At 38.9% G+C, this 23,846-nt stretch overlaps 1 protein-coding gene across 1 annotated transcript in view; it reads right to left on the minus strand.

The window, feature by feature from the left end:
- ARHGAP42 (Rho GTPase activating protein 42) overlaps positions 1 to 23,846 on the minus strand; it is a gene marked incomplete at its 5' end in the record, with an annotated part of 199,365 nt that overhangs the window by 159,989 nt on the left and 15,530 nt on the right. Inside the window, 1 exon segment of the mRNA XM_019632832.1 lies at positions 8,082 to 8,143. Within this exon segment, the coding sequence (XP_019488377.1) occupies positions 8,082 to 8,143 (62 nt within the window).

Below are 23,846 nucleotides of genomic sequence, written 5' to 3' on the forward strand. Positions count from 1 at the left end.
TTTAAAAAAAAAAAAAAAAAAAGGGAAGACCTGAACATCTAATCCAAAGACCTGACACTGAGTCGTACATCTTGGGCTGTCACTTAACGAGTAATTCATTTATAGTCTGTTTTAAGATTGTTTTATGGACCGAAGAAAAATGTATATAAAGGTACTTTGCACACTTTAAAAAACACAAATACATACTAGGACTGTTACCAATAAAAAATAAAATCCACTATGGGTGCAGTCGTGATGAATTGTGTGACGTGCTACCTCTCAATTCTACCTTAATATTCCACCAGAGAACTGGAAACCAGGGAAATCATGGAAACCCTCTACAATTCAATAAACATAAAAATTGGAACTTTGTACATTGAGAACATTGAGGTGGTTTATTTTTTCTTAATTTCAGGTGAAATCGCTGTACAAAAATAATGTTGGCATGTAGGCCAGCATACGTAAAGTTTGTTTCTAATAGAAGTTAAACTAAGACATACCAGAAATATAACCCATACTTATGCAGGTCGAATGTTACCATATTGTGCTTCGTTTACCTGAGACAGTAAAAGAAGCCGAATTACTTCATGGATAATTGGACTTAATCATATAACGGCATCAATGCCAGAAGCTCAAATTAATCAATATCACCTATGGATGGCATTGTGTAATGAAAAAATTTATGGCAAAGATTAAACAAGGAAACTCTTTCATCAAGGGAAACAGGACATGCAATTTTCTCAACATTTAAAATATTCTCTAATTTCATGAATCCTTGGTTCAAAGAGGAGGGACAAAAGACTTAAAATAGGTCTACTGAACATTTTTGGCTCTCACATGACAGAATTTGATGTGGGAATTGTCAATGGATTAATGGGTTAATTTTTTTGCTAAAATGTGTGCCTGTTTAAATATGATAAAGGATTTGAAAATTTAATTTCAATGCTTATAATGCCTGTGTCCTCCCCTAATTTTTCTAAGATACTGAAATACACCTAAAAGCACTTAATAGAGCATGTCACATACTATAGTAACAATACGTTTGCTATTATGCAATTTTTAATTAAAACAGAGTCTTAATTTGTGACATGATGGGTTATGTGAAGGCTTTGCAGCCCAACAACCCCTCACATACTACTTATTAGCTATATGCCTCTGAGTTTGCTCTTTTTTAAAATGGTTGTATTAATAGCATGCATCTTAGAGGATTGTTGTGCAGATTAGTTAAAAATCTAAAGCAATTACTGTAGCATTGCCTGGTACCTTGAAAATGCTAAGTGTCAGCTGTTGTTATCATCTATGGTAGTGCTTCCAATAGTTCTTATGTGACTTACAGTACTCATATTTTCTAACAAATTTCAGGTGCTCAATAGCCACATATGACTAGTGTCTAATGTACTGGGCATCACAGACATATTTTTTTAAATCTCTTAAGACTCGTAAGGGCTCAAAATCTTATATCAATAACCAAGTAATTTAAGTTTCTGACATATTTCCTTTTTTAAAGATCTAAAACTATTTTTTTTCCTGTTCTTTGTTTTTTGTTTTGTTTTTTTTATTGGAGAATTCGGGGATGGGAACAGCGCTGGGGAATTGGGGGAAGGAGGAATTGGGGGAATTGTTCTTCAGTCTAGTTGTGGAGGACGTTGCTTCACTGGCCCAACTTGGCACTATCATTGTGCTCTTCCCGGGAGAGGCAGATCAGTCGCCAGCTTCTGGACGGCAGCTCACGGCGGCTGCTGGCCGCTCACGCTGGCTGCTGGCTACATACGGTAGCCCATGGCAACCCACTGCCACAGGGGCTGCAGCCTACACCATCGCCTGCGACTCACAGCAACCCAACTCCAGGTTGAGCTGTTGTTCAGCATCTTAGCTGTAGAGGGCAGTGTCACTGGCCTTTATATGTGGGATCCGAACCGGGGCCCTCTGGCATCCCAAGCCAGTTCTTAACCAATGTGCCACTCGGCCGGCCCAAAGATCTAAAACTATTTTGATTCTACCCCCATTAGCCATCACACAGGACTGATTACATTAAAAAAAAAAAGTATAAGAAAGGAAAATAGAGGTTTTAATATAATACTCTTATAAAGAAAGTGAATATTAAGTTTATTAGTTTCCCTTCCCAGTCTCTCAACATTTTTTTGTTGTTGTTGTTCTAAAGTAATACCCAGACACCTAGCCCATTTTAGGGAAATACTTCATTACCCAAGAATAAAAAAGACTAATCTGAGCACTGAACAGAAAGAACATAAATCCTGGGAAACCTATAGAAAATTTGTACACTTACAAAGGTCAAAGGTCAAGTGTGAACGTCAAATGTTAAGAATGATAATGGCAAAAAAATTTCCTATATTAATCAAAATGAAAACTATAAGAAATAAGTCCATCTGTATAAATTCTTCAAGATAAAACGTAAGCTAAAATATTCTGAAGTTGAGGCTTCCTCAATTGGTGGTAAAGATATAGCTTAATAAAAACAAAACAAAAAAACTACATTGCCACACACACATTTGTCAAAGTTAGGAACTCAGAGTGCCCAGAAAGTGAGAGGCCTTCAGGCAGGGGTAGAGGAGGAGCAGATTAGATAAGTTGGACCCTCTATCTTGAAGAACTCTGCAGCCACTGAGTCCACATCCTGTAAGTTTCTATTTATTACTGCCCTACATCCGTACGATGGCCAAGTGAATAAATGGGACTTGGAGTAAGCTATCCAAACAACTATCTTCTGATTCTCCTACTGATCTAAATGCTCTTTGTTGATTTTACCTTGTCTGACCAAACTCTGGACTCAATGCACTTCAGGGCTCAATCCTCCCCCCTTCTCTTTTCTGTCTGCACGCTCACAGGCTGGGTGATCTCACACATTCCCATAGCTTTAAGTACCCTCCACAGGTTGACAATTTCTAAATTTTCATCTCTAGTACCATCTGCTCCCCTGAACTCCAAACTCATATATCCAGCTGTTCCCTAGATGAGGCTACTTACACATCCTGTAGATAGCTAAATATTCAAAATTTAACTATTCTTCCTCCATCTCCTCCTTCATCTCAATAAATGGCAACATCTTTTATAAGCTGTATTATTTTTCTTTTTAATACTTACCGCCATCAGACATCATTTGTTTAATGTCTGTTTTTGCCCGATAGGATGCAAGCTGCATGTGCAGGTATTTGAGTCACAATATATAAGGTCTAAAGGGGACTAATTTAGGCTGTCTGGAAAATGTAGACCCCCAGGGATGATATATGGAATAAAGTCTGAATGACAAGATGGAGACAATGACAGGGCATGGATCAGGGTGTTCAAGGCAGAGGAAATGACAAACATAAAGGTTTAAGTCCAAAAGAAGCTTGTAGTGACTTTAGGGGAAACAAATACCCCTGGGGTTGGAGAAAAGGGAACAAGAGGGAGAGAACTGAGAAGAGAAGAGTGGAGGGTGGAGTATAATTCTAGGGATTCGGAGAGGAAATGGCAAGTCCAAAGGCCTGGACACAAGAGAAACTCAATATTCCAATACAAGTAACGAAGAAAAAGTGACAAACATCTCTTCTGAGAGGCCTCAGCTAAGCATTTTATGCTTCCCTAGGGGGTTGTCTCTTGGTATGTTAGTATTTCTTCAGTTAATTTTGAACAGCCTGGGATAAAATGGTAGCATCTGCTCAGCCAAGTCAGCTGTGATCTGAAGTAAAATAAGAGTTGTCCCTGTGGTGGTATGGAGACAGAAGAGACATTACCACAGAGTTTATATGGCTTACAAACCCCTCTTTGCATTGGGGACAGTTTCAGAGTCTTTCCACCAGGGCACCTGATCTAAGACATTTCTAATTAAAATCATTTAAGTGCTGCAGTCTACGGGGAAAAATTCTAACATTTCCAATAAAAATGCACTTAAAAAAAGAAAAAAGCCTATGTCACTAGTCAATACCATACATATCCTGACTGTAAGTAATAAGCATTTTACTAAGGCCATTACAAAGAGCTATTAAACTATGTCTTATTTGTGTTGTTAAAAGGCAGATCTGGCGGAACCGCCATCTTCCAGTAATTCGCCGAAATGACCGACACAAGGGCAAGAGGAGAGGCCCCCGCTCTGTGTTCTCTGGCCCCTTTTAGAAAACATGGAGCTGTTCCTTCGGCCACCTACACTCGAATCTACAAGAAAGGTGATACTGTAGACATCAGAGAACGGACACTGTTCAAAAAGGAACACCCCACACATGTTCCCATGGCAAAACTGGAAGGGTCTACAGTGTTACCCGGCATGCGGTTGGCATTGTTGTAAACAAACAAGTTAAGGGCAAGATTCTTGCCAACAGAATTAATGTACGTATTGAGCATATTAATCACTCTAAGAACTGAGATAGCTTCCTAAATGTGTGAAGGAAATTATCAAAAATAGAAGGAAGCCAAAGAGAAAGGTACCTGGGTTCAGCTGAAGCGCCAGCCTGCGCCACCCAGAGACGCTCACTCTGTGAGAACCAAGGAAAAGAGCCTGAGCGGCTGGAGCCCACTCCCTATGAATCCACGGCATGATAAGGGTAAAAAATAAAAGACCTCTGTACTGTTAAAAGGCTCTTCTGGTGTACCCACGTGTTGGCAGACGTCAATCACCATCTTGGAAAATGCTGTATCATGGAACATGGTTTTTCCAGTAAGAAATATGAGATAGGGTAAATTATATCCTTAAAAGTTTCTGAAACATATATTTCCTATTACTTTTTCAGAGACACCTTTTTGTTGCATCAAAACTACGCATTTTTAGTTGGCTCTAGTAAAATTAAAAAAAAATAAAGTTAATAAAAAACTAAGAGATGGTCCCATTTCAAAAAATAAAATAAAAAATAATCAATGTTTCTTTGGGCTCTTTTTCTGCAAATAGCCAGATGATATAGTGATCTTATTAAGTATAGGTAAATCATTGGAAACTAGAGAATTTCTTTAAACTTTTAAGTGTCCTCTTTCATCTTCTTGAGCTTTTATTTTTGTGAAGTCACTGTTCTGATATACTTAGATTTGGGTCAAATTCAATTACTATACAATAAGTCATGATTTAGCACTGAAAAAAATAGAATGATTAAATAGTTTCATAATGAATTACAGAACTCCTTTGCACTTAGTATATACACTTAAAATATTGCACTTCCTAAATAAAGATTTAATTTTTAAAACACAAATTCTTTAGCATATCTTTGCGCAAAATCTGCTACCAGCTATACTTTCCATTGCATTAACATCATATGACCAGAAGTGTTGACTAATCACTCCAATATTTAGATTTGTGTTTAATAATTACTTTTATAGAATCTTTGTGGCAATCCATTAGGCTTTTATCTACAGAGATTTTTCATTATTTGCATTCTTTGTTTCAGATCTCTGAAATCACAGGAAAAGCAATCAAAACCCACAATATGACTTCACTCCTCAGAATTTCCTCCTTGCCTCAACATGAGAAACATGGCTGAGGCAGAAATGATGATCTTTGAAACACTGAGTTGGTGGTCCAATGTCCATCTCCACTGTTTACAAGACACTCGCCCCCATTCCTCAGCCATTTCTTCTCCTTGGTCATTGTCTTTTATCCTGTCATCATACTGGGTGTCTCAAAATCCTGCTCAAACCTCTGAGCTTAGCCTTCTTGATTCCTAAGGCCTGACTTCCTGCTCAGCCACATCTGAACTTCACTATCTGGACCAGCACCATTGACAAGTTCAATATGTTTCAACTCCCACTCCTGATAACAACTTCCGTGTCCTCTCTTAAAATTTCCTTTGTCCCTAGTGATCCTTCAACATAACTAAGTCATCATGCTTGCCCTCTCTGCTTTCTAAAGATATCAGCACCCTCCTGCCTCAATTAGCACTATACTCAATCAGGTCCCATTTTCATATTATACAAATTCACGTCCCTTTAATACAGCATCATATTTTCTGTACCAACCACCAACTTGAATCTGTCCTCCCAACTGTTCTTACCACTGATAGTCAAAGGCTCTGGGTATTAGTAGAAAAATCTATGAAAGCATGGGAATTCGTCTTTTCTTTACATATTCATGATAGATCTTACTTCAATGGCTCTTTATCACTGACAAGCAGTCCCTTTTCTCTTGTATAACCTGCTCCTGGCTGTCCTAAACTATTTCTACAAACTCCTAGCAGATGATCACGTCTTCCTAATAGTGTATTATCCACCTGTCCAACCAACCCACCTACTGTCCAAAGTTCTATGTTGTAACCTATACTCTCTTCCTTTTCTCCCAGCTCAAAGGAAGAGCGTTTCCCCTGCTGCCTACAGGTCTACCCAGTGCTACAGGAACATTCCCTTAGCTATTTTTTCTCCTACACCATACTTTCCCATATTCTTCAAATGAATACATTTTCTAAAATTATAACCCAAGCTACTTGGCTTATCACTCTTCTGAATTGTTTGCACAGGATTTGAATCACAGCCTCACTCAATCTGGAACCATACATTCCCCTGGTTTCCATGCCATTTGCAACTCTCTATGTTCACATATGTCTAACCACTCTTTCCCTAGATTTGTTATCAGCTCCTCTCCTGGGACACAAGGGCACATACTACCCACATCTGCCCAAGGAACTTGGATTTTTATTGTGTAACCTCAGAGAGCTGGAATGAGGATTATGTCTAATGCACTTAAAAGTATCCTATTTTGCCTCAAGACACCAATCAAAGTCACCTCCACAGAAAAGCTTTCTCTGACCTCCCCAGAATGGGTCAGTCTCCCACAATGGCTTATATATACAATATATATAACAGGTCCCGTTATACGGCTTTCTCTCTGATACTGGGACCAGACGCCATAGTAGGCTGTTATTTCCTAAGAAAGTATGGTTACCTCTCTCCCCAGTTATTTCTTCCCCACCTTATCTCCTTCTTAGCATGGCCACCAAATTAATCTCTCCTAAATCCCATACTGATCCTCTCATTTTCTATTCAGAAATTTCTAGCAATTTTCCCCACTGCCTATAACAACTTTTTAGCCCAGCTCTGAAACCCTGCATATGGCTGAAACTAGCAATCGACCTTCTGCTAATACCGTCTAAGAACCATTGCCTTATTCTACAATACAACTACATATAGTACATTCTCCGACCTGTACCTCTGCTCAGGCTCATTATATGACTGCCACATCCTCGTGGTGTGATTCTGCCCTGGCTCAGTCAATGCTTCCTCTGAGTCAAGGCCACCTTAAGGGTACTCGCCACAAATTGCTCTCCCTCGTCCCTTTAGCAAAATGACACCAAACTGTGCTGCACTTCTAGCACGTTTAGTCCACACTTGTGTTTATTTATGTGTATATGGAATTTCCCAACTGGATGGTGAAGTATAGTGATATCAAAGATGACATTTTAAGCAAGCTTATAACACTCAAATGACAATCAGTATCTTTATCACAAACATGTATTATGTGCCAGGTGCTGCTACAAATGCTTTACAATGATTCTGTGGGGTACACCCTATTATCTTTCCCATGTACAAATGGGAAGACTGGGTCATAGACTAGGGCCTTCACAGAAATTTGAACACAATGAGTACAAAATTATATTTGTGAATGGATAAATGTATTACTAATAATTAAGCATTGATATTGTTACATAAAGTAATCCATCAACCTAGAATACTTTCGCTGGTCTTCCTAGCCTAGCAAAACCCTCCCAGTCTTCAAGACCCTACTCAAATGTGCCCTTCAAAAAAGTGTCCTGCTAATACCTTGGCAAAATTAATTGCTCGTTCCATGAATTGTCTTTAATACTTGTAATGTGTCTTTATTATTACACTAAGGTTACTTAGAAGTTGATCAATAGAATGTTTCTTAATGGGAATTTGTTCAATATTTTTAATTCTCAGAAAAATTAACTGGAAAACAAAATGAATGTAATTTATATCTGCTCAACAAACGAAATAAACAGAAATGGCTTACCTTATTAGCAATGTTTGATAATCAGACAATTTTTTTTCGGTAACATTTAGTACCTGTATGAAATTATAAGCTCTCATATAGCTAAGTCTAATTCAGAAAGTCTATTCTTTCATTTTATCCAAACAAAGCATTATTCTTAAGAAATGGGTAATGGACTTACCAGTCTTCTCCTTTCTTCTTCTACTGTGATGAGTAGTCTTGCAAATTCTTTTAGTGACTGAGCTATTTAGAAGATAAATTTTAAAAAGCATTAACATTTTTTAATGCAAATATCTAATTGCACAGGAATAAACATTACAATGCAGCTAGTTATAAATTTGTACATATTCTGTGGTCTTATGTTTTTATAAGCATAAAACAGTATATACATTAGGATCTCAGTGACTAACGGCTATAGATAAGAGATGTCTGCATGCAGTAATCTGAACTTAAGCACAAGTCAATTGTACTATTCTTTTTTTTCAAAGACACTAGAGTAGTTTATACATTTAATATGTAAAACTTACACATTAATAAATAAAAGTATAGTACTGGAATCACTTCTAAACTGAATACTACAAATAATGAAAAACATATTAAATCTGTAAGAAGCAATAAATCCATCCTATTTATTGGGTTGTCGGCAAAGTCATGATGCATTTTTGTGATGAAAAACAGAAAAAAAATACGTCATGACTTTACCCACAACCCAATAGATGTACTGAGTAGCAGCCAATACTTCAAGGTCTCTCCCGCTGAGTTCTTGCTAGAAGTTCATCAGTTATAGATACTTAAGAAACAGATTCTGTATTCCTCCCATGCTGGAGCTACTTGAGATCGTTGTTAGTGTACTGGGATGACCACCAGCAACAGCATGCTGGGAACTTGTCAGAAATAAAGACTCTCAGGCCCCACCCCAGAACCTAGCATTTTAACAAGATCCCCAGGGGACTTGTTTGCATATTAAAGTTGAGAAGCACTACAATAGAAAACTACCTGAACCAACATCTGCTGTGGGTTGGGGAAAAGATCAAGTATTCAGGAACACTGAAAGAACAAACCAAAAATAAATAGGGAGTTACAGTAGCATATTCTTTAAAAAGGCTTAGCCCCAAATGGTGATGGTGAAAAAGAAATTCATTCACATCAGTTTGTGTACCTTATACTTAATATGAATAATTAACTAACGTTGAGGCTTTTTGTTACAATACTAACAAAACAAGATGAATGCAGAATTTGTTTTTATTTAAGCCTTGACACTTCCCTTCTGCGTCCTTACTCTTAAGGCTCCCTCGTCCTCTCTGCTTCACCCACCTAACACTGAGAGCATTCCCTGAGACCAGAAGTCTAGTAAATCCAGCATAAAACCTACGATGAAGGCAAGGAAGCGAGGAAAACAAATCAAGAGTCACATTAACAGAACGTATTAAGGAAGAGAAAAAAATGTTTCCCTTTCAAGAATTAAAAATCCCAATCTAGGATTTTTTTCCCCCCTCTTTTCAGAAAAGGCTTACACTAAACTAAGCTGGTTTGAAATGCTATCCCTGTGATTACTTCGCATTGGTTTTTATTCACAGTTACCAAAACAAAAATCAAAGGATTACCTAGGAGACTGATTAATCTGATAAACACATTACGGACCTTAGAGTAAAGGTAACTTCTTCCTTTAGAAGTTATAAGTTTTAATTTCTTCAAAAGTAACTCATATCGGTGCTGCAACACAACCCAGTTTTGACAACTGGAAGTTGAACAGAAAAACATTTTACAAATATATAGATTTTAACTGTAGTGTATAATAGCATATTAAGGTTCTGTATCTTCGGTAAAGAAAGTAGTCCATCATCTTTCTGGCAGCTATCTACTACACTGAAGATCTCTGTTGGTGCCTAAAAAAAATGTCAACCAAACTTTGGATGGTGGGAGGCAATGTTAACATGCCTGCAGAAAAAGAAGCCATGAGTTAAATCAGTTTGGGCTACACGTTTTGGAGGCAGCAGGTGCTCCTAAAGGTAAGAACATAAGAGGAGATAGAAAGAGCAGGTGAAAGTCTGTATAAGAAGCACTTTAACCCCAGAGTTCTAACTCAGTTCCTCCCAAACTTTTTAATAAAACAAAAACAAGAAACCCTCACCCTCGTATGCTTCCTTTTATTGGAAGCTACTAGATGACACACTCTAACAAAACATGGGGCTAAACCAAGAGAAGGGGATATGGGCTCTAGAAATAGGAGGTCCAACATAGAAAAGAAGCAATGGAATTCTCAGGACGACACAGATACATATATTCCAGGACAACAGTTGTGCAAACGGTCCAGAGACCATCTTGCCTAAATTGGAGCAACAGGTTAGGGGCTCCAGGAAATGTCCCCAGAAAAAAGAAAATAGAACTGATCAATATCCCAAGGTTTCAATGTAATGAGATGTTTATACTCCTTTTTTATAAGGAAATTCAAAGGCGATTATTAACTCCTGGGAACACAAAGCTATATACAAGTAACACGATCAAAATAAATGAAATTGCTGAGCTGTAATATGCACAAAGTAATACAAGCATTAAAAATAGAGTTGGGCAAAATTAAATTTTAACTATTGAGAGAATAGGGGAAAGGAGCATGTAAAATAGTTTGAACTCAAGACATAGTGTGACAACTCTATGAAGTAAAAAGATGATATCTAAAACTGAAAAGAAAAGTCAGGAAGTAGCTAGATATTCATGATCTTTAAAGAAAGAAAAAATGGCTAAAAGTTCAAAGTGGTCTTTCTGGGAAATTAAGCAGTGGGGACTGGTAAGATAGGAGATGGCTAGTTGTTGTTAAGCTTAATAAAAATCTATAGCTTTTTAAATAAATAATGAAAAATAAAACATGATATTAATGCTTCTTTTCTTATTAGCCTAAATTCTAGGAAGACATAGATCACATGTAATAATTTTTCCCAAAGGGTTAAGTAAATATCTAGCACATAGAAGCCTGTCATCTGGTAGTTTGGGAATAAATGAAAATATAACTTCATTAGAGGCTGGCAGAGGTACACTAGAACCTCCCACTTGGTCAATCAGAAATTATCACTGGCTCGCGTAGTGGAGCCCTCAAAGTCCCAGGAAGTATTTTACAATGATGACTGCGTGAGTCCACAGTCTTCCCCAAAGCAGCTACTACAGTGAGATTAAATCATGGAGTTGCCTTAAATCCGATTTTGATTACAAGTAAGGAAACTCAGGTTCTCAATGCGCTGTTGTACCTCTTTTTGTCCAAAAATTATTGATACTGTTTTCTGCTTTATTTGGTTTTCAGGTCTATTTCCAATATAAATACTATTTATAGACTCAGTACAATTAATACTTGATTATAATGAGAAGGTCGGAGGAGAAAAATTTTAACATGCAAAGCAATCCCTTGTCTGGTTACACACACACACACACACACACACACACACACACATGTCTCCTTCCAGTAGTTTTCTAAATCTGCCTCAATTTAACAAGTTTTGTTCCTTCTTTTTCTTTTGTTGATTTTTCAAGGAAATGACTTCAAAATACTAAGATTGTTCTCTTTAAATACTACAGTCTCAGTTCCATAAAAAGTATATGTTTCTTGGCCCAAATGAAGATATTCATGTTTGTCATTTGTTCTACAAAAAAAATGAACAGCCAGGAACACTCAATACTTATTTCATGAATTAGTGACAGTGGCCTACCAACTTTTTAAACCCATATCTAATATTTTCTCCTAATCGTTTTATTTGTAATAATGTCAGAGTATTGCGTTAACAGTTTACTAAGCACAAGGTAACACAAAGATAATAACAATTAAGAATCCTATAAAGCAGATATAAAACAATTCAAAATATTATCTTATAAATTCGGTTTTAGGGTTAAGGGCTGAAGGACTGCCTGCCCCACCCTCAAATTAACAGGAACCTCTGACACGAATCAGGCAGATACAAACTGCTTGGTGTACCCCAACAGCTCTCTAGAGATGAGGAGCCAATATTAGAATCTTTGGTGCACAAATGCCATGAAGAGACCATGAAACCCAGAGGGACTCTACTCCCCAGCAGGCCTTGGGCAGAAAACATACAAAATGACTCCCCCAGCACTCATCACAGTGCCTTACACAAAACAGCCATTGATTTTATAACGACTTGAGTCATATCTTCTAAGACTATTTAAGCAAAATCTAAAAATATTTATTACATGCAAATGTCTAATACCTAAATACTTTCGTTTATAAGCAACTATTTGTGATGTCCCATATTTTATTTAGCAATATTAATATTTACATAAATAACTATGTCATTATGTGATTTGGGGAGGTTGAGACTAACTTTGAATGCAACAGCTGGTCCTGCAATTACAGCTTTTGACCATACCTCGGTGGTATGACAGGAGATTGATTTATTGAGAACAATATTCCAAAAACAATACTTAATGCACAGTAGGCATTCAATAGATGACCATTAAATGAATTAATGTGTTTAACAATACATTCCCACAGTCTATTTGCTCTATAAGGAGAAACATACCAACACGCATTCTAGGCTTCATTAAATACTATGAAAGGAATAGCCAGATACTTTGGAAAATTATGTTAGCTATCCACATTCCTGCCACCTGCATTAAACTTTCCTGGCTGTATTCACCAGTAATAATCTTTCCCCTTCCTGACCATCTGGACCACGAGATTACTGGAGAGCAACCAAAATATAGTTTCACATATAAATTTTAACTTTCCAATAAATTATTGAGGTCATGAATATTGCTACAGGCTTCCTTTTTATCTCCACAAAGTGATATTGGAAAAACACTTCTGGAACAAAAGAAATCAATTTTTCAGGTGTGTTTATGGCAGGCCCTAAGAGTATAAGCATTTACAAAGGCAGCTGGATTATACCTAGGAGGTGAGAAGTATGATAATAGCTTCTCTATTTACCAATATCATCAATTCTGAAACATTCCTGAACTGTCTAAAATACGTATTTCCAAACTTAATTCTTTTCAGCAGGCTTAAATTCACCCTAATATTTTTGACTATGGGAAAACCCAGTTTATTGTCTAAAAGTAAGAATGAGAGAGAAGAAAGAAAATTACTCCCTGTTCATGGCTGACATAACTCTACCTACCACCTTAAGTACTAAGCATTACGCTCTTAGATGTTTCAACAACTGATCACCTTGGGCTTTAAGGATTTTACAACTAGAAGGAAAATTGAGGAAACTGGTCTCTCTTGCATCCAACCAACTTTTATATCAGAATCAGATGATGTGTTAAATATTTCTCCCAGGAGTCTTTTCTCAAACCTAAATAACATAAACACATACTCAAACAAAGTACAGATCACAAATTCATGACATATACAACTTTATCAACAGATTTTTTCACTTTATTAGAGTGAGCAAATCAGTTAGGCTGTTCAGATATGCTGATGAATAGGGGAGAATTGGAGTAACAGTAGGATTTAGACTTGGTTAAATCTCAAGGAACACATGAAAACCTGTAAAAGTCAGATTAAGCCAATGCAATCATATTTTATAAGGCCAGATGACGGCCCAACAGTCACTTCACTTCTCTATTTGGGTGTGAGATGGCGGCTATCAAGTTTTTTTAGTATCCTGGCGCTGACTTTTCATGAAGAGTAGGAGAAAGGCAATAAAACATCAACACTTAGACGAGGATATGAACCTCAGCAGGAGAATTTGTCATCTCCTTCTAGATCTGGTCATATTGAGAAAAGTAAGTGTAGAATCCATAGCCATGCGATGCCCAGCATTACTCTACAAAGCAGGCAACGATCTAACAGGTGTCCCATCGGCAGTTATGCCTGGAACTCATACTGAGGGAGTTTTAATTCTCTGAACATTTAAAAGATCAAAGGCAGCATACTGACTGAAGTATCCAAGGAAAAGTTTTGGTTCAGGAACAGCTTAACCCATGAACACAGCAAGGAGCACACGATCAGCTTGTGGCATGCCTGAAGAATAAATCCTACATCTGCAAAACAGAGAGAGTGGTATACCCACTAGGTATTGTGCCTTTGGTAAAAATTAACACCCCCACTGATGGTCTGTCCACTAGTTCTGCAATATTAGCCTTATTTGCAACCACAGGGTCTAGTTATTATTTTCTGGGAACCACAGCATCAAATAAGATTTTTCCACTCCATTTGTGGTTGAAAGCTCTACGGATGCCTAGTTGCAAAGCCAATAAATTGCTTCCTAAACCAACAGGAAGAAAAAAAGCCACAGGACACCGTCAAATGCCGGCAGATCACCGCAGTACACCCTCGTACTGGGAGGCACTCACCTTTCTAACACTGCATAGCCCCTTAGAATCCAGGGACTTGTGGAAATTTAGTTACCTTTGAGATAACTAACCAAATTCTCCATAATGCCCTCCTGGTAGTCAGATTTATTTTTAATCACCAAACATAAATTAAAGAGATTCATCTTGAAAACAAGCCCCTGGAAACTTGCATTTAAATTCTTCTCTTATATCCTACCAGTGCATTCTTGTGTTGCCGTGCATTGCATGCAGGTGAATCAGGTTTCAGCAATTATGACATATGCCAAGTTGGTAGAGCATATTAGATATTATTCTAGTAATAAAAGGTTAATATTATATTATAGTTTACTAATTAAGCATTAAAGAAATAAGTGCACAGCCTACAAATGAAAACAGACATAAAATTAAACTTTTATCAAATTGACCAGGTACTCTGCATAGAGTTAGGAACGGCCTCATCTCTTCTTCATCACTTGTGTAATATGATCAACTGCGCCATAGCTGGTCTGTCCAGTACTCAGATGCCAGTCCACACTCTGAACAGGACACACGGGCAGAATCCCCACTTTGAAATGCATCGGCTTAATACCAAGCAATTTCTTTCTGCGTTCTCTTGTTTCTGTTTTATTCTCTCGCCATATTGCCCAGACTCTTTGCAGGGTTTATGCCCAGTAATCCAGCATCCTTTCAAATGCCCAATTCCTGTTCCTAGTGCCTCCCTCCATACCTGGGTTCTGACATTCCATGGGACCTCATGCCCTAACCTGTGCTATACTTTAATCTGGTCTGTTATCGTGGGTCCCAACATTGCTCAGAGCTGCACACATGGGCTGAGATTCAGAAATTGTGGCCAAATTGGCAATCTTGCACTCTTTTCTGGTCTGAGTGGATACTCAGACACATTTCTCTTATCCTTACTGGCATTAACAACTGGACTCGAAAAAAGATACCTTCTGTAAGCCAGGGACTTCACCTGTAAAAGAGTCCTATTGCTGCTGATTTGATTAGGATTACCTATTAAAACTGAGAATTACGACTCCAAGATCAAAGTCACAACGGGATGCACAGAAACAATTCTATACTATATATTGAATGGTGTTTCCTTGATATACTCTCTGAACTGAGATAGGACCTCTTAGTAATACCTGCTTTAAAACTGCCAAACTGCAAGGTATTTTGACAGCTCTAGTATACTCATTAAACACACACACACACACACACACACACACACACACACACACACGGCTTATNGGTGACATCATCGGTGATGTCTCAAGACTACTCTGGCTGAGAATGTTGTGGCTATTACTCAAAGCTAAGAGTCACAGCTGTCCCTACTTCATTTCTCTTATTAAATAAAGAAGAAGCTGAAACTGGGGCTTCAACAAGCTATTTTAAGGAAGACTGAAACTGTGTACCTTCCCATGTAGAACTGAAGGTGACAAATGTGGGTAAGAACGAGTCTTGCACTCCAACCACACCAGCCTCACCCATTAGTCTCAGACACATTCCTGGCTCACTGTCCCTGGGACAACAACTTGTACTAAGTTCCTAAGCTCTCCATGTTAGGAATGATTATTCAAAGTCTTCTACTATTTTATTACATACATAATTATTTTTAACTGTTTAGACTACACTTAGATGCTCAGGAAAGGGATACAAAGTGTTGGATGGTGAGGATATGGGAACATGTATATATTTTCACATTAGTTGTTTCAGAAATAATTTGTTTATAAATTTTTACTCTAAGTTAAATTTCCCTAATAAAGCATTGATGTTTAAGTCAGATTCTCAGTAACAGGGGCTAAATAAGTCTTCTGATTTAAAAGTAGCAAACAATATTACACCTACCCCTACATAGCATTCACCTTGATCTAACTCTTCAAAGCCCTAAGCATTAGAATTTAATTTAATATTCACTGGACATAATAAGCCTTCAGCTACTGATCAATTCACACTTTTCAAACCTAATCTACAAGAGCCAAAACAACAACATCCATTTAGCCACAGTGGCAAGAGACAAACAGTCCAATGCTGAGATAGCCAGTTCACCACAAGCTGGGGAAATCGCCTAACATCAATCTCCCTGGAAAGCTGCATAGCATGGTGATTAAAAAACCCTACCTCTGCAGTTACTACATGTGTCTTCAAGAAGGTATTTTAAGTAAGAGGCATAATAGAAATTAAGAGAAAAATGAAGAAATAGAGGTATGATCAAACAACACAGTGAATTTTAAATAAAAAAAATTATTACAGTAAAAGACACATTGCCATTAATCACCCTCAAACTACTCCCCCTCACTTCAAACATACACATCCCATCATTCTTGCCACTTTCTAAAGCAGTTCTGTAAGTCCTCTTTCATGAGTGTCTTTAGTTGTGAGGTCATGGCTGCTAAAATGTCCTGAATCATTATGACTTTGGGGAGGAGTCAGAAGTCACATGGTGCCAGATCCGATGAATAACGTGGATGAGGTCACACCTAATGTTTTTTGCCGCACCAGAAGCGATGTGTGACACAGAGCATTGTCATGATGGAGGATGATTTACGGCACACTTTAAAACACACCTTCTTCTCTCAACCGTAGCTCATAACCGACTGACTGCACCAAACAAGTTGAACCTTGTCAACACACTGTTACTAAGGTTTGACACGCCACTTCCCGTATTGAAGATCCCTGCCTTTCTGTTGGATGGCACTCAGCAGCACCATTCACTATATGTTTTGATCACAAGGGAAAGGCTCAGTGTCACACATCACTTTTGGTACGGCAATTTCTGTCAAATAAAAACATTACAGTGTGTCCTCATCCACCTTATTCACTGGATCTGGCACCATGAGACTTCTGACTCTTCCCCAAAATCAAAATAACCATGAAAAATAAACGTTTTGAATAGATTCAGGACATTGAGGCAGCTATGACAGCACAACTAAAGGCACGCAAGAGGACTTCCAGAACTACTTCAGAATGGGATAAGTGTGTTCAAAGCAAGGGGGAGTATTCTGAAGAGGATTAATGGCAATGCATCTTTTACTACAGTAATTTGTTCTTTTAAAGAATTTATTGGGGAATTGGGGGTAGGGAACAGACAACTTGCTGTCCTTTTGTTCTTCAGTCTAGTTGTAGAGGACATCGCTTCACTGGCCCATGTTGGTATTCTCATTGCGCTTTTCCCGGGTGAGGCAGTCGGTCGCCGGCCATTGGATGGCCGCTCACAGTGGCTCATGGCAGCTCATGGCAGCCCACTGCAACAGGGGCTGCAGCCTATGCCGTAGCCGGTGACTCACAGCAGCCCAGCTCCAGGTTGAGCTGTTGTTCACCATCTTAGCTGTAGAGGGTGCAACGTCACTGGCCTTCATGTGGGATCCGAACCGGGGCTCTGCTGCTCAGAGCTGGCGTCCCAAGCCAACTCTTAAACAACATGTCACTTGGCCAGCCCAATAATTTTTTTTAAATTTAAACATTCACTATAGTTTTGATGATACCTCCTATGTTTACTGTACTGTTAATAACATGTAAAAGACCAACTAGATGCAACTTGAATGTACTATAGAGATTATTTTGTAAATTCATATATATGAATCTGATGGAATATTTTTGTCATGAAATTACTAAAAATTATACCTATGGAAACCTCGAAGTATTTGCTATAATCCTCTTTACAAAGAAAAAAATATATATGTGTGTATATATGTATCATTCTATTAGGAAAATATACATGCAAGTGAAAAAAATTAAAAGTTTATAAGGAAAANCGTAAGTCCAAATTTTGATAAATACATAAAAATATAGAAAGCCAGTTTTTCAATTTCACGCAATTCCAAAACTTGATTTCAGCTGGTCTCTCCCCAGATTTCATCACACTACTGCATTACTTCAAATGAATTTCGCCTGCATCCTAGCAAAGATCTTTTACTAGGAGATTTTATGTAAAGGCAGTAAGTGTTGTTGTGCATAGCATGGTCTGCTATTTATTTTGTTTTCTTTCTATAACAAACACATTATAAAAGAAAGAACTGTGCTATTCTGATGTTGCCGTGGTTTAGTTTTTGGGTTTTTTTGTATTGTTTTAGTAGTGTTTGACCTGTTTCCCGAAGCCCAAACAACCCCCAATTCAGAAATCATTTTCCCAAGGCGTAGACCCCTCGCTCATCGGAGCGCCTCTACCAAGATGTAGAGATGTTACATATACCATCTCATTTACTGTCCGCACAATGGTATGAGGTACTGAGGTAGGTGTTATCTTCATTCTGCAGGTGAGCAAAGGAGGTCCAATCAGCCGGGGTCGCTTGTCCCATGATCTCACAGCTAGTAAATTGAGAAGCAGGTATTTCATTTTGGCTGTCTGGTATCCAAATCTATTCTCTTCCAGCAAACCATTATTGTTGGGGAGACAGGGGGGACGGGGGACTAGTGCCAGCCTACTACCCTGCTACATTACAGGAAAGAACAAGCTTATCACCTCTAAAGGCAGCCAATGCCAGAGCTGTTTGTGCGCAAAGGGCAATCAGGCGCCAAGTATCCTGCCTGGAAGGGAACAATCAGTAATTTGTTGCTGACAAACTGCCACTTACACCAAGTAGGCCCCTTCCCCATTCCTACTCCCGCCAGGAACTGACCTCCCAGCACTCCTTCACATTCCACAAAGGCTGGAGCCCCGTTCGTACCCCTCCCCTGCTCCCAGCTCTGCCACCACCCCCCTGACACTGCCACATCTGCTTCCTCGTCCAATGTCCAGCTTCTCTTTTCCACAACCTCCAATGACCTTCTTCTCTGTGATTCACACACCCACAAGGACACTAAGAGTTCAAGCTATCTAACCCTTTGGCTTTTGCTTCTTGGCAATCCTTTCATTCAACTCTAGTTTACTCCTAATCTTATTTCCCACAGTGGCTATCTAGAAAGAATTTTCTCCTTTCTCAAGAACCCAGCCCCAAACTTCCCCTCACTGGTACCAGATGGCCTCGCCTTCTGATTCTCTGAGAGAAGTTCAAGACCCTCTGATCAACCCTATCTTTATTCATTCTCTTCAACTTGCCTGTCTCCGAAAAGGGGCCCTCTTCCTCCTAAAAGCAAACAACTTGCCATGAAGCTTGTAATCTCATCCTTTCCCACCTCTAGCTATGTTTTTCTCTTTCTCTCCCTCCCTCATTCCCATCATCACTCTTCCCTCCTCACCAGCTATGTCTCCTTCTCCGAGGTTTACAAATGTCCGTGTACTCGTAATCTCAGGAAGAAGGGAGAGCAGGAGACACGGGGTTGGGGGAGGATTTCTGGACACGTGCACCAGCACTACACTATGCACAGCTCATTACTCGTCACACTACCCCACAAGGAGGTCACAAGTTAAACAACCCAAATCTTCTGACACCATTCTCCCATTTTGTAAATAATGAAACTGAAATACAGAGGTAACATAAGATGCATGGTCACAGAGTTAATGACTTGCAGAGCTAAACTTTGAACCCAAATTATCTCATCTGAAATGTATACATGTCCCAACTAGTCTAGGCACAGTCCCACTGCCCCAACTCACTAGTGTTCTAAATTTAACAAATCCAATTCTCTCCTGGGAATTTCTACTAGGAGTTTTACCTGCATCTTGAAGCTTACCATGGCTCAAATCCTAACTCACAATTCTGCTCCACCCCCCAAGTACTCTTGCCACATATAAACACATAAATGTGCTCATAACACTATGCTCCTAGTAATGCAAGTAATGGATCACCCAAAATCCTTCTTTCCATACATCTGCTCATCAAATGCTGATCTCTCTCCTCAAACCTTCTTCTGTATCCATGTAAGGCTAGCACGTCATCTCTGCTGTACTTACAGCAGCCTAGGTGTTGGTTTCCCAGCTTCTGTAACTGTAACTCATCGCATGAACTAACAGAATAAAATTTCTAAAGGGTGCTTTTGATTATGCCATTCTCCACCTCGAAAACCTTGAATGGGTAAATACAATCCAAACTCCATATGCAAGCAACTTGGGGCCTCCATAAGGTGGCCATCGGTACCTTTCCAAGTACCTCGCCTGAGATTCTACTACTTCTAATCTCTAACTCAGCACTTTGAAACTAGACCTTCCTATAGTTTCCCATTTCCACGTCTGTCCTTTACCTACATTTCCTAAGCTAATCTTATCTAACCATCAGGACCCAGCACGACTAACCTCCTCTATTTGAGCATCTTCTAATGACACCAGCCGGAAGTCCCTTCTCCAGCTCTGGTGCTCTCACAGCATTTTTGTTCTTACTGTATCTAAAGCTCTCAGCACATGCTCCGTAGTATTATAGTGATTATATCATAAGAGTATTTTTTACCCCCTTATATTTTATTAGCCTAATAAGGCTATAAGGAGATTTTATTCGTGTGTGAATGTACTAAATTACCCATAAGGCACTGTGCGCTCAGAAGATATTCATTATTGGTAGAGAATTCTAGAGAGCCAAAGTCTGTATCAGCATGAATTAAATCACACCTTGTATGTGACTTTAATTTGAAAAGCTGACTTTTTACATCCCTGGAAAATGTGCACAGTATCTACACCCCCCCTCCCAATGAACACCATTTCTCATTATCAGGGTATATATCAACTTGTTCTGCATAAACCAAAACCTTTTTTCAGGCTGTGAAGGAAAATGTGACAATAAATGACGAGGTTTCCCTACATACAAATGGCTTCCACAACTTTAGCGGCTCCACTGGCAAAACATTGGGCATCAGGGATCTGGTGATTAAAAGCTTTTTTGTGCCTCCCTTGGTAGAAACCCCAAGGATATTGTTTAGTGTAGTGGTTTCCTACAGGCTGTATCAGACACCAAGAATCTCCGTAAAATTAAAGGCTCCTAAGGTCTCAACCCAGGGTATGCCACCTAGTTCAGGTCTGGAGGGGGGCCCAGGAATCAAATTTCCCTATAGTTGATTCTGATGCTAGGCAGTTTGGCAACTACTGACTTTTTGGTGGGTAGGAGAGGGCGGTAGGCGGGTGGATGCATGCTTTGTGTAAAGAATCAAGAATTCAAGCTACACTTAAAAAGGAAACAGTATGTACTTCAACAAAATTTGTAAGGATCATCTCTACTTCCTCACTTGAAGCTCACCTGTACTTTTCATGGCAGAAACAGTACCTTTGGCCCTGTGGTTAGGGAGGAAATAAGACATTATCTCTGAGTCCCAAGAATCAAGCATGACCCTAAAATTCTTCTCTCCACAGCCCTCTGAATCATGACTCAACTATTATCCTGAATTTTATGTATGACAGAGCAATTACCCGGAATTAGCCTCTCCCTGCTCCCCACGCACGTATTACTAGATAACTATCCAAGGCACGTATTTTTCTTTTCTTTTTTAGACCTATTATTCAACTCTTTTCTTTCCAATTTCTCCCTCCATGTTCTGTGCCCCCACCCCACCCCAAGTCACTTTTCACTGCTCATATGCTTGTCTTTGCCTTTTGACAATGAGTTTTCCATTAACCTCTGGGTACCTGTGTCCTGCCTCCTAACTCACTTATTTCAGACAGTCTCCAAGAGGATTGCCTTTTTGGTCCAAACATTTTATGTCAAAATTGAAACTGTACTTTTATTATTTCATTCACATTTAGAAATGTTCTCTCTCTCGGTTCATAAAAGATTTGGTGATGAAGGCAATCTTTGATTCACTCTGAACTGGCAAAGACTTCCATGCTATAATTCATTACATATACTGATGCCAAAATAAACCTCATAAAGGGCAATTTCAATCAAAAGCCTCACGTGTCTCCTGAGAGCACACATGCACATTAAACTTCAGAGTATATGGCATAACCCTCTATGATTAGTCTCTGGCTCTCAATCATTGTATTCCAGCTAAAAGGATATTTATTACATCTTAGTTTTCTTCAATATTGCACATATCAAGACAACCAATGTTCAAGTTCACAGTCAGACTAAATATGCCCAAGCAAGGGAAGAAGTCCAACGGTCTAGAGCAGAAGGATGCAGTGGTCAAATACAGAACTGGAGAAATGCTTCAACATTCTAAATGCTTCAAAAAAAAAATCTAGTACTGTTACAGCCAGCAGGCCTAAGAAGTATTTACTACCTTTACAACTTTTGTACCAAATGGTTTCAAATCTGGAAACATGGTCATGTAAATCTGGTTGATTACACAGGGAATGAAGGATAAAACAAGGTTCAGTTTATAAGTAGCAAGCAATAATACCACTATCTTAAAATTAGCTATCTGCATATAAAAAATACTGAAGATTTTTAAATAATCCCCTTTCTTTCTGTATCTCTAAACATTTATCACAGTCTAACTTAATACATATATAATGAATTTATATAGTTTAACTTCTCTGACAAATGCAAACCCACTGGGGTGGAGATTTATTTTTCCTATTTTGCACACTGATGTGTCTTCAGAACCCAAAACAGTGTCTGACAGATTACAGGTACTTAATAAGGCTTTATTGAATGAGTGAAGAAATAAACTCAAAGTTTGTAATGTAGGAGACAGGTGGATGAGGTCCTAATACTGGTGTGATTCACCTGTGTCTAAGCCAAACTGAGAGTTAACGCCCACGGTTTCCCAGGTCTCTTTCTATTCAAGATACTAAGCTTGGAATTCTAAGAAACCAGGCTAGCATTTGAGTCGGAAGTATTATTTTTTATTTATTTATTTTTTTAGCTGAGCCATCCTGCCACCTGTTGGCAGCTCAGCAGCAGCTCAGCTCGGGCCTGGAATCGAACCACTAACTTGCTCAGAGCTTGCACTCTTGAGCGAGCTCTTAACCAAGTGAGCCATTAGGCCAGCCCTAGAAGTAGTACTTTTTGATCATTCCAAATAACACAACAAGAAACAATAGCCTGAGTAACTCCCCACCCCCACATGTACATAATGAAGATATGAAAATTATCCTAGAAGAAATGCAGCTCCCAGATAGAAAGATATAAACCGTTCCACACCAAGAAAATAACTAATACAATACCATCTTCAAAAGCTGTTTTCAAAGCAGATGCAGAATTTACATTATATTCAACATAGTTGGATAAACTCCACTAAGCAAACTAGGGAATTATCAACAGAAGTACAAACTATGCACTTAATGCCACACAGGCCACCATTTACCTGTCTGCTGCCTGATGTTGACCAATAGACAATAAGATACTTTTCTGTTATTACGCCATAAATCATGACAAAAATGTCATCAAGAGTATGTCCAGGCTTGAAATTACAAGCCAAACATAAGATTCCAGTTTTACTAAGACCATTCTATTCATACATCAAAGAGATGTACTCGAACTGTGGTTCTTTGGGTCAATACAAGTGCATTAATAAAAAGGCCACAGGGGGCAGCCAGATGGCTCATTTGGTAAGAGTGTGAGATCTGAGCAACAGGGTTACTGGTTCGATTCCCACATGGGCCAGTGAGCTGTGCTCTCTGCACCTAGATTGAAGACAACGACTTGAGCTAAGCTGCCAGTGAGTGGCCGGATGGCTCAGATGGTTAGAGCATGTGCTCCTAACAACAAGGTTGCTGGTTCGACTCCCGCATGGGATGGTGAGCTGTGCCCCCCGCAACTAGATTGAAAATGGCGACTGGACTTGGAGCTGAGCAGTGCCCTCCACAACTAAGACTGAAAGACAACAACTTGACTTGGAGCTGATGGATCCTGGG

Source organism: Hipposideros armiger, unplaced genomic scaffold, assembly GCF_001890085.2.
Source record: "Hipposideros armiger isolate ML-2016 unplaced genomic scaffold, ASM189008v1 scaffold_1184, whole genome shotgun sequence".
NCBI lineage: Eukaryota > Metazoa > Chordata > Mammalia > Chiroptera > Hipposideridae > Hipposideros > Hipposideros armiger.